The sequence below is a fragment of the Lucilia cuprina genome, chromosome 3 (genome assembly GCF_022045245.1).
Source record: "Lucilia cuprina isolate Lc7/37 chromosome 3, ASM2204524v1, whole genome shotgun sequence".
Taxonomy (NCBI): Eukaryota; Metazoa; Arthropoda; class Insecta; order Diptera; family Calliphoridae; genus Lucilia; species Lucilia cuprina.
This window is the reverse complement of record NC_060951.1, coordinates 47,286,348-47,298,933: the sequence shown is the minus strand read 5'-3', so window position 1 is coordinate 47,298,933 and position 12,586 is coordinate 47,286,348. Positions and strand designations below refer to the sequence as shown.

Here is a 12,586-nt window from a genome sequence, read left to right as displayed (position 1 = left end):
TCTAGTCTATAGTCTAGTCTATAGTCTAGTCTATAGTCTAGTCTATAGTCTAGTCTATAGTCTAGTCTATAGTCTAGTCTATAGTCTAGTCTATAGTCTAGTCTAGGCAAGTCCATAGTACAGTTTAGTCCAATGTCATTTTGTTTCCATATTATTTTTTGATCTATTAATATTTTGTAATAAAATTTTATAGGTTTTGCGAATTTTATTAAAAAGTACAATTTCACACCTATTCTTCTTCTCTAAACAGAAATTTCCTCCCATATTTAATTATTTCCAGAAAAGTGTTAATGTTTTAAAAGAAAATTGCTAAGAAAATCGAATTAAAATTAATGAACTAAATTAAACAAAATCGAAATCCATTTAATACTTTTTCTTAACAACTCATTAATAGAACAAATAATGTTCTAATATCGATATTTTTAAATTATATTAAAGTTTTCTCTTTTTGCTTTTTTATTCATTATTCATTTCTTTTAATCTTAAAAGGCACATTTTTACTATAATAAATTTTATACGAAAAAAGGTAGTTTTGATTGTATCATGTACGGGTTGTCAACATACATGACAGGATATTTGTAAAAACAAATAGAACACGCTTACACATATATCGCACGTGTGTGTGTGTCTGTCATTAATTCTTATATACATATTTGTCTTTTTGTGGGCTTTTTTGAAGGTTGCTATTAAGTCATGTTGTAGAGAGACTTAATAGATAAAAGACAATAAAATGTACCATGAAATCGCAAACGGAAGTAAAAAGGAATTTCCGACAAACATTTTAAAATTTGTGTTGTTGTATTTGTTTGCATTTCTTTGTTGTAAATGTGTTTGTTGTAGACTACCATAACATTTAATAAAGGTCATGAAAATTACAAATGTTTTGTTTGTTAAGAATTCATTAATTATTTTGTCTAATTTAATAATAATATTTGTTTCAGCATTGAACAAAGGTTTCTTATGTATTGTATGATGATTGCTGCTTTGATTCCTAAATCTTTGAAATTGTTTATAAAATAGGTAGCCATAATTATAACAAATCAAAAACAATTATAAAAATTGTAATTGTGATTCATTGTATTGTTATAATAGAAACAATATTCGTAATTATACAAGAAAAAGCAACAATTTAACACAACAACTAGGAAATAAACACAAATAATTGCATTCAAAACATTGGAATCAAAAGTTTAAAATAGTTTAATGGCGGTCAAGGCTAAAATAACAGCATTTTCAACACTCGATCTACATAAACTAAATAGTAAATGAATAAATAATGCTCTTCTAAAAACAACTGCAAACAATACACATATAGTGAAAAAGTCAGGTATGGAAAATGCAGTATATTTTAACTTTATAAACCTTAGCTAAATAGTCTAATTAGTTAATAGATAGTATGTCATCTAATTTAATATAATCGTCTAGTTCCCGTTTGATTAAATAAAATAGTCAGTAGATAAATCAGTGGACTAGTCAATAAATTATTCTAATTCATAGACCGGTCCATTAATAACATTCTATGTCAACTTTACTAGTCAAAAAACAACTTAATAACATTCTTCGTAGATCAATGAATGTATTGCATAATAGTCCATTAACTAGTCAATTTAATAATCTCTTGACTAGTAAATAAAAATCTTTAAAAATTAATTTCAAAATTTAAATTTTCCATGCCTGCAATAACTATAAATAGAGTGCAATTGATGAGAAAATTACACTCATAACAAGTTTTACTATTATTTACATGTTTATGTTTATTTATGTAGTGTTTTGGTATGTGTGTTGGTAATAGTAAAAGTATGCAAAGAACATTTTCATATCCGTTTACAATATTTTATTTTATTTTTTGTACTAACAAAAACATTATAATAGAGCACATACTACAAAGTACTAGATTGTAAATAAAATTTTAATGCAATTTTGTGCATCTGTATAATTATAATGACGTTATTTATATATTCATATGTATGTACAAAGCAGTTTATTAACATATGTGCAAGTTTTTATAATAGAAATTATAAATAATAAATAAAAGGCTTTTCCTTCTTTACTAACACTATATATTCTCGCTCTTAGTGCTATAAGAAATTATGTGCTTTCAAAGGCAATACAAATCAAAACAGCAACAAGAAGGAAACCAACACCATCAACAGAAGAAAAATTCAATGCATTTGTACAGTTTTGGGCGTCCGTCAGACTGACTAGGTGGGTTGTTGTTTGATTGTTATTTACTTTGTATCTACCATGTTTTATGCATAACAAAGTGTTTAGTTTTTATTTGCTATTGTGTCAGTAGCTTTAGTAATTCTTACGGAAAATTGCTCAAAATTTAGAAATATTAACTTTAACTCAAAAAATAATAAAGCATTGTGGGAAAAGTGCCGGAGCATATAATTTTTTTAATTTAACAAAATAACAACCAAAATGCTTTAAAGATTTTTTATTTATTATAGTGGCGCTTTAGTCCTTTTTCAGAGTATATATGTGTATACATATATGTATAAGGATTTTTTAACACTTTATATAATCTCATTAGAAAATAATGTAGTAAATAATGTTTAGTGACTGGAAATACAAACACACATAATGTAGTACACTGAAACATTTTTATAACTAACTGCTAATGGATTATACTATATTCTAAACTGTATACAAAACTGTATACTAGACTATAAACTAGATTATAGACTAGACTATAGACTAGACTATAGACTAGACTATAGACTACACCATAGACTAGACTATAGACTAGACTATAGACTAGACTATAGACTAGACTATAGACTAGACTATAGACTAGACTATAGACTAGACTATAGACTAGACTATAGACTAGACTATAGACTAGACTATAGACTAGACTATAGACTAGACTATAGACTAGACTATAGACTAGACTATAGACTAGACTAAAGACTAAACTATAGACTAGACTAAAGACTAGACTATAGACTAAAGACTAGACTATAGACTAGACTAAAGACTAGACTATAGACTAGACTAAAGATTAGACTATAGACTAGACTATAGACTAGACTATAGACTAGACTTTAGACTAGACTATAGACTAGACTATAGACTAGACTATAGACTAGACTATAGACTAGACTAGACTTTACACTTGACTTTAGATTAGGCTATAGACTAGACTACAAACTAGATTTTACTAGACTATAAGTTACATGAGTAAATTGAATCGATTTCATTGTCTTTCTAATAACACCCTATACTTTTTCTAACTGTAATTTTAATGCGTAACATCTTCTTTATATCTGATTTATAATTATGTCCTTGCGTGCTTTAAAAATTAGTCTTTTTTCGTTCATTCGTTCAATGTCTTATTCGAACTGTTATTTATCAATTATATTCTGTGCGTAAAGACAATTTGTCTTATGATTAAGAGAGTTAAGTATCAAAAAAGAAAGACATATTGTCAAAGACACGCAGTGGAGCTTATTTATGGCAAGAGTTTTTCCCCTTTTTGAGGACTAATTTTCAAAAAAGTAAATTGTATACTTTATGTGTTTTTTCTTGTTAGTTGTTTTGGTACCAAATTGGCATTAAGTGATTTAAGTAGGCTTTAGTGTATTTTTTGCTGTTGCTCTTATCATTATATGAATTACTGAAAACTTTTTAACTTTATTTCCTTTGTCGTTTCATTTATTCAGGGTATTTTTTATAAATATTAAAGGATATTTGTTAGTAGGAAATAAACTTAAAGTAAATTATAATAATTTCTATAGAATTGAAAACTTTTGTGCTTAAATTTCTTTTACCTGACCACGACAATAACTACAGTATCATTAAATTAATTATTAATTATATGCTCCCCATAAAAAGGAAACTTTTTTGTGATTCCTTACAAACAAAATTATATAGTCAAAGGTTATGGCCACACATTTCAGGCTAAATAACTTAATTTTTATAGAGCTTTGGCACAATTTAAACAAACCCTCAAAGAATTAATTTATTAAACTGAACGACTTTAATTTAATTTTTCATGTTTTGTTAATATTAAGCAATTTTATTTGCATTGCATGTGATCTGCCGGCTCCAAAAAATCTTACCCCATATTAACACCAATAACAACAGTAACAATAATTAAACAACAAACATGACCCAAATAAATAATTTCTTTAAAATCAAAACCCAAATGTCCGTAAATCCGCTAAAAAACGTTTTCAGTTTCAGCCAACACAAAAATCAATAGGGAAATAAAAGACTAAAAAATTTGAATACTGAGTGGCAGTTACTTTCCATTCCTTACCCAGCCTTGTTGCTACCTTGTTGACACGTGCAGCACGCAATATTGCCAAACCAAATAGTAGCAAATACAAAAAAAAATACATGGAAAGTTATATAGAAGTATTAGTAGTAAAAGAAACAATAAAAATTCCTTTTTGATCGACTACCTCGACGAATAAAAAATTTCTATAAATCCTTAAGTGAAACAAAAAAATAAATATAAAACCATTTTAGAATTGCTTAAGGAGAAATCACTGGCGACATTTAAAACAAAATTCTTAAATAAATTTTATTTGTATCTTTAGTTTTTTTTTGTAGCAATAAAACTTTCTTAACTGACTGAAATACTTTACCTGTCTTAAAATAAATGCCTTGCAAAAGTTTCTTTCATGTTCCATTTTAGTTGTATTCAAATAGACATTTGAATGTTAAGTATAAATTAAGGGTGTGAAGTTAAATTCGTCGGCCAGATACGTCCCACAACACATTTGTCAAATACGTTCCACATACTGTAAAATTCGTTTTCAAATTAAATTAATTGATTTTTTAATAAAACAAACGCCAAATAAAATGTTTTTGTGAAAACAAGTAAAAATATATTAAAATATATTCCGAAAATAAATATGTAAAATAAAAATTAATTAAAATAAGTGTATACTCATAAAAAATGGTGGTTAAATATAAAATTTTCAAATGAAAAAAATCGACACTTTGAGAAGACATGAATTGGGGTACCGGCATAGTGGGAGTAGCCCAGGACTAGTTCTTTCCAAAAACATATAGTTTATATGCAATTCCAGCTCTGGATAATTTTTACGAATTTTTGAAAAAACATAAAATTTTGCCAAAAAATCAGAAATTTTCAAGTGGCTCCCACGGGTATTTAGAGAAGACATGAATCGGGGTAGCGAAAAACTGGAAGTAGCCCAGGACTAGTTCTTTCCAAAAACTAATAGTTTATATGCAATTCCAGCTCTGGATAATTTTTACGATTTTTCAAAAAACACAAAATTTTGCCAAAAATTCTGAAATTTTCAAGTTGCTCCAACGGGTATTTAGAGAAGACATGAATCAGGGTAGCGAAAAACTGGAAGTAGCCCAGGACTAGTTCTATCCAAAAACATATAGTTTATATGCAATTCCAGCTCTGGATAATTTTTACGAATTTTTGAAAAAACATAAAATTTTGCCAAAAAACCAGAAATTTTCAAGTGGCTCCAACAGGTATTTAGAGAAGACATGAATCGGGGTAGCGAAAAACTGGAAGTAGCCCAGGACTAGTTCTTTCCAAAAACATATAGTTTATATGCAATTCCAGCTCTGGATAATTTTTACGAATTTTTGAAAAAACGTAAAATTTTGCCAAAAAATCAGAAATTTTCAAGTGGCTCCAACGGGTATTTATAGAAGACATGAATCGGGGTAGCGAAAAACTGGAAGTAGCCCAGGACTAGTTCTATCCAAAAACATATAGTTTATATGCAATTCCAGCTCTGGATAATTTTTACGAATTTTTAAAAAAGCATAAAATGTTGCCAAAAAAACAGAAATTTTCATGTGGCCCCAACGGGTATTTAGAGAAGACATGAATCGGGGTAGCGAAAAACTGGAAGTAGCCCAGGACTAGTTCTTTCCAAAAACATATAGTTTATATGGAATTCCAGCTCTGGATAATTTTTACGAATTTTTGAAAAAGCATTAAATTTTACCAAAAAATCAGAAATTTTCAGCGAGTATTTGGAGAAGAAATAAATCGGGGTACCAACAGAGCGGAAGTAAACCAGGACCTGACTTTTCCAAAAATATATAGCTTAAATGCAATTCCAGCTATGGGTAAATTTTACGATTTTTTAAACATTAAGTTTTACAAAAATTGGAGTAATTTAAATATGTGCATAGGTAAATTATTTTCTCGTGAAAGATTGAATTCCAGGCGGTAAAAAACTGTAAAAACTTCACTACGTCTACGAATACAAAAAATGTAATTTCAAAAACTATACAATGGTCATTTGGAGTGGGCTTGGATTGCTGAAAAAATCTCAAATTTTCTCAACAAATTGCTTTTTTCGGCTTTTTTAGATTTAGATTGTGAAATATTTAGTTTTTAAATACATTTTCTAATATTCACAGCAAATTTTACTTTTGCTACTTTTTCAAGAGCATTTGTGAAGCCTTTAAATTTTAAAAATGTTTTTATTTTTTAGGAAATTCGACTTACTTTCTAGATAAAGTCTCTATGAAAATTAAAAATCAAAGATTTCACAATTTTCTGAATTAGTTTAGGGTTTTTGAGATTCATTTTCCAATTATCACAACAAATTGTAAAATATTACCTGGGAATGGTTATCGTGAAAGTTCAGTGCACTTTAACGTTCAAGTAGAGTCTAAGCGACTCCGTTTTAACTTTATTATTACCTGCAACATTATGTCCTTTAAGAATTTATATAAATCATATATAAAAAACCCGATCCTAACAACAAATTTACAAAAAAGACCCAAAACGACCAATCCAATTGACACAGATGCAAAAACATTTTTAATTTGTGTAAAATTTACATAATATTTTGCTACCTGTATCACTCTCATCATAAATTCTTAAAAATTATGAATTACCGCGATATTTGTACCTATCCTGATATAAATTAATTCACAGTATTTAAAGTTAAACATTACCTTTTTGGTTTAATCAATTTAATTTTTTGTTTGATTGTCGGTATATGAGCAATTATCAAAGTTTTTTAAATTTTATTTTTTCCACACCTTGGATCCGCTCCTGAAATAAAATGTACCCAGCATCAAAAAGCATCGCTCTATAAATATTTAATTCCTTCAAACTATAATTTTTTAATTGCATTCCCATATAAATCAAGCTCGCAATATTCAGATATTAATTGTTTTTTTTTTTTAATTTTACTAATTCTATATTTTTCAAAAACTACTTATAGGCAACAAGTTAAAGCATTACTGAAATTAAATTTCTTAATTTTTTTTAAATAAATCTTATGCGCTAAATTTGAATAATTTTTACAATTATGTGCAATTTTTTCAAATATTACACATATAAATACTACAATTTTACGGATTTTTTTAAATAATTGAGTGAAACCCTCTATAACTTTTGCTTGCCTCGATTAAAATGATTTACGCTAACGGATTCATCACATATTAGGGTCAGTTTATATTCACACAAAATATTTTGAATGTGCCATCAAAAAATTTTTTTCTATTTTTTTAACTCTAAAATTAAAAATGTTTGCCAAAAAAAAGTTGTCAAGATCGGTTGACAGATTCGCCCTATAAAGAAATATATATACTAACAATTTTATGGTAGTAAATGGGTAAATAAGTTAAAATTTTAAAATCAAATGCTATTTCTTTGGGAAATGTTAAATATAGTTCTTCAAGAATATATGAAATACCCAGGAAGTACATGCAGCATTATTTTTTTGCTAGTCAAATGTTCTAGTCACTGCTCCTGTGCTTAGATTTTCTATTGTTCTTCAAATAATGGTTTTAACATTCACCTGCAAATTTATTTTGTTATCTTATTTGTAAAACACAATTGTTTCACGCAATCGGTTAAAATATGAAAACTAAGTAACAAATCGAAAATAAAGCTCATACTCCTATACTAGATTAACAGTCATTACTAAAGTACCTCAAAGTTATGCAGACGCTAATTACTAGTCACTGAAAAGTAACTGGTTATGGAAGAACAACCCTTAAAATAGTTTTTAATGGGTATTCTCCAAAAATTTCTGAATTTTTTGCAAAATTTTATGTTTTTTCAAAAATTCGTAAAAATAATTTAGAGCTGAAATTGCATATAAACTATATGTTTTTGGAAAGAACTAGTCCTGGGCTACTTCCGGTTTTTCGCTACCCCGATTCATGTCTTCTCTAAATACCCGTTGGGGCCACATGAAAATTTCTGTTTTTTTGGCAAAATTTTATGCTTTTTTCAAAAATTCGTAAAAATTATCCAGAGCTGGAATTGCATATAAACTATATGTTTTTGGAAAGAACTAGTCCTGGGCTACTCCCACTATGCCGGTACCCCAATTCATGTCTTCTCAAAGTGTCGATTTTTTTCATTTGAAAATTTTATATTTAACCACCATTTTTTATGAGTATACACTTATTTTAATTAATTTTTATTTTACATATTTATTTTCGGAATATATTTTAATATATTTTTACTTGTTTTCACAAAAACATTTTATTTGGCGTTTGTTTTATTAAAAAATCAATTAATTTAATTTGAAAACGAATTTTACAGTATGTGGAACGTATTCGACAAATGTGTTGTGGGACGTATCTGGCCGACGAATTTAACTTCACACCCTTGTATAAATTATATATTTTTTTTAAAGTTACAATGTAATTTTTTGTTGAAAATAGTATAAATAAGAAGATTGACTATAAGCTGGACAGCATTTCAGATTTCTAGCGTTTTTAATTATATGTAATTTAATGTTTATTTTGCAACACTATTTTCAGTGTCCTTGGGTAAATAGACCCAAAGACTTCTTTATCAGTATACAACCTAGTTTATAGTCTAGTTTATAATATGGATTACAATCTAGTTTATATTCGTTACGACTGTGTAGTCTATAGACTAGACTATAGTGTAGTTAATAATATCGAATTCAATCTGGACTATAATCTAGTTAATAGTTTACACTATTGTTTAGTTCATAATTTACACTATTGTCTAGTCAATAGTTTGGACTGTAGTCAAGTCTAGTCTATAGTTTGTACTATAGTCTAGTTTATAGACTGAACTAAAGTTCAGTCTATGGTATAAACTATAGTCTAGTCTATAGTTTGAACTATAATCAAGTCTATAGTATGGACTATAATCTAGTCTATAGTGCAGTCTTTTGTGTGAACTATTATTATATTATATGGACTTGGCTATAGTCTGAACTATATGTATAGTCTAGTTTTTAGTGGCTATAGTCTGAACTATAGTGTATAGTCTAGTTTGTAGTTGGCTATAGTCTAGTCTATAATTTAATTTATAGTCTAGACTATAGTCTAGTCAACAATTTATACATGTAGTCTACACTATTATCAAGTCTATAGTCTAAAGTCTAAACTATTCTACTCTAGAGTGTAGACTGTAGTCTTTTCTATAGTCTGGACTAAAGTCTAGTCTATAGTAAAGTCTATAGTCTCGACTATAGTCAAGTCTAGACTCTTTTTCTATAGTGTTTACTATAGTCTAGTTTATATGCTTGTCTAGTCTATAGTCTGGATTATATTTTACACTACTGTCCGGACTATAGTCTAGTCTACTTTATAGTATACATATATTGTCTATAGTAAGGCCTACTCTATAATCTGGACTATATCCTACTCGATAATCAAGCATATAATCTACTCTATAGTCTAGACTATAGCCTATTCTATAATCTAGACTATTGTCTGCTCTATAGTCTGGACTAAAGTCTCTATAGTTTTGTATTCTAAACTATAATCTACTTTATAGTTGGGACTATAGTAAGGACTTAATTCTATTTTATAGTTTAATCTATATTTTGCTAAATTTTTAATATATTTTATAAATTGTGTCCCAAAAAAATGTAAACGAAATTATTAATAATTTAGTAATTCTTGTTCTTTTGTTCGCAAAATAAAAAAAATGAACAAAAGAAAAAAAAACAATAAATGTGTTGATTAAGTTCATGTCAATGTCCAGTTAAGTTTTTTACATTTTCTGATTACAAAAAAACATTATCGTTTTTATTTGCATAAAATGCAATTTAAATGTAAAACATTTATAATAAAAAAAACTTTACATTACTTGTACTACACTTATAACAAAAAATCTTTTTTTATATTTAAATATTACATACAATTTCTTTTTCTATTACTTACCATACCACCAACTCCACAGTATACCGATAAACCCACCAATAAACCAATATGATTTAAAGCTGCCCTTAATTTTAATGATTTCCAAAAACTTTTCTTACAAATCCCCTTATTGGTTTCAACGGTCTCCATTCTCACATCTAAATGTTTTAGCTTGTTTAAAAGCTCAGCATTAGCATCATCCGTTGCATCAAACTCTACCATTGTTTTAATTTTTTTCGACTTATTTAGTTTTGAAGTTTTCAAATTTATTTGACTTCTTTTATTAGTTTTTATGTTTTCTTTTTTTTATGAAATATAATTTTAATTTTTGTGCTTTTGCATAAATTTTATTTATTTTTCTTTACTTTATGATTTTAATAACATTTCAGTAGTATTTGTCATGAATATTTAGGATTATAATGTTTTTTTTTTCTTTATTTATTTAAAGTTGCTACTTTTTTTTAAGTTTGAAAACTTTTTATAGTAGTTAATTGCGAGAAATAATTAACACTAGGAAAATTTATATTTAAGATTAGAAGTTATAGAGAGATGTTTTAAAAATAATAATGGTAACATATATTCCAAGCAGCATTATATTCTAAAGTCTAGACTATAGACTATTCTAAACATCAGACTATATTCTATAGTCCAGACTATGGTCTATTCTATAGTGCAGACTATGGTCTATCCTATAGTCCAGACTATAGTCTATTCTATATTTCTGATTATATATTCTATACTATAGTCCAGACTTTAGTCTATTCTATAGTCCAGACTATAATCTATTCTATAGTCCAGACTATAGTCTATTTTCTAGTCCAGACAATAGTCTATTCTTTAGTCCAGATTTCAGTATATTCTTTAGTCCAGACAATAGTCTATTCTTTAGTCCGAATTTCAGTCTATTCTTTAGTCCAGACTACAGTATTTTCTTTAGTCCAGACTACAGTCTATTCTATAGTCCTGACTATAGTCTATTCTATTGTCTATTCTATAGTACAGACTATATTCTATAGTTCAGACTACAGTCTATTCTATAGTCCAGACTACAGTTTATTCTATAGTCCTGACTATAGTCTATTCTATTGTCTATTCTATAGTACAGACTATATTCTATAGTCCAAACTACAGTCTATTCTATAGTCCAGAGGCCCTAAAACTTTCTCTTCTTACAAAGTTTTACAAATAAAACTATTAAAAATAATTCCATTAATTAAAAAAGCTTATTAGACCAAATAGCACAAATATTAAAAAAATATTTTTTTTATTTATTTTCTTAGAAGCAATTAAATACGAACAGAAAATTTTCACAGTTTTTCTGTATTTTTTATGTGTGAAAAAATTGTGTTTTTAATATTTGTTTAAACATATTTTTTGCACTAATTATTTTCACACAAAAATTTTTAAAAAATAGTTTAATTATTGTTATTATTTTGCAGCAAAACAAGCAAAACACTATTAATATTTAGATATTTACAGGCAGCATCTCTTAAAATCAAATTTATGTGATGTTTTTTTTTTTCTTGTCATAATGGACACTGGAACGTAAACGTTTGGGTTGTGAACTTGTATATAAAAATAAATTATACGTATAATTAAAATATTTTATTACTGGCAGACACCGAGACGTATGAGTGTCGCAAAATTAACACAAAAACGAATGGTAATGCTTGGTTGTTGAGTTATATGTGTAAATCTGTTTAATATTTTTCAATTATTTTTAATTGAAATATTATATTATGAGAGAAATTATTTTAAAAAAGTAAGCTTTAATTTTTTAATAGCTTTTTTATAGAGACACTTTAACTAATTTTAATTTATTATGTTTTTTAATATTTCCAATATTAATTTTATTATTAATAAGATTTTTGTTTTTATTTTAAAAATATTTTCCATAGCAATTTATTACATTTTTTATTACCATAAATTATTTATTTTTTCATTCACAAAATTTACATTTCTTTGTTTGTTTGCTTTTAAATTTGGAATTTTTTAAATAAACATTTTAATTCATTCGCAAAGTTACGTTATTTTCTTTATTTTCTTCACTAAATTTTATTTGTTTCTTCCGTTATTTCTTCCGTTTAACACGATTTCAAACCTTACGTTACACTATCAAAACACTAACTGATGCTGGATATTCAACTTTTCGTACTCAACCAGTGAATATTTGAACAACGTGTCGGGAAAACTCTTCGTACTTCATATTTTCGTGTTTTTCCTTATAAAAAAATATCTCTTACAAAAATTGTTTTTGCTAACATCATCTTTTAGTTGTTCATCTCGTAAAAATTGTTATTTTTGTTCACATCATCGTCATTGTAGTAATCAAAAATAACATCATCATCATCTTCCTTACCAGCATCAGCACCTATGATGTATAAAAAGTATTCCTTCATATTAAGTGAAAATTCATTCATTGTGTCTGTCTGTCTGTCTGCATGATGAGAATGTGTGAATTATTTAGTGTTAATTTTGC

At 27.1% G+C, this 12,586-nt stretch overlaps 1 protein-coding gene across 2 annotated transcripts in view; it reads right to left on the bottom strand.

The window, feature by feature from the left end:
• LOC111686921 (TWiK family of potassium channels protein 7) overlaps positions 1-12,220 on the bottom strand; it is a 59,215-nt gene extending 46,995 nt beyond the window's left edge. The window contains exons 1-2 of one of the 2 annotated variants that reach the window (XM_046947416.1): positions 12,029-12,220; positions 10,129-10,617 (exon numbers count right to left, since the gene is read on the bottom strand). In XM_046947416.1, coding sequence (XP_046803372.1) covers positions 10,129-10,329 — 201 coding nt within the window. In that variant the 5' untranslated portion in view covers positions 10,330-10,617; positions 12,029-12,220. Of the gene's footprint in view, positions 1-10,128; positions 10,804-12,028 lie in introns of those variants that run through there. The other variant, XM_046947417.1, reaches the window with a different exon arrangement.
• Between the last annotated feature and the right edge of the window lie 366 nt (positions 12,221-12,586).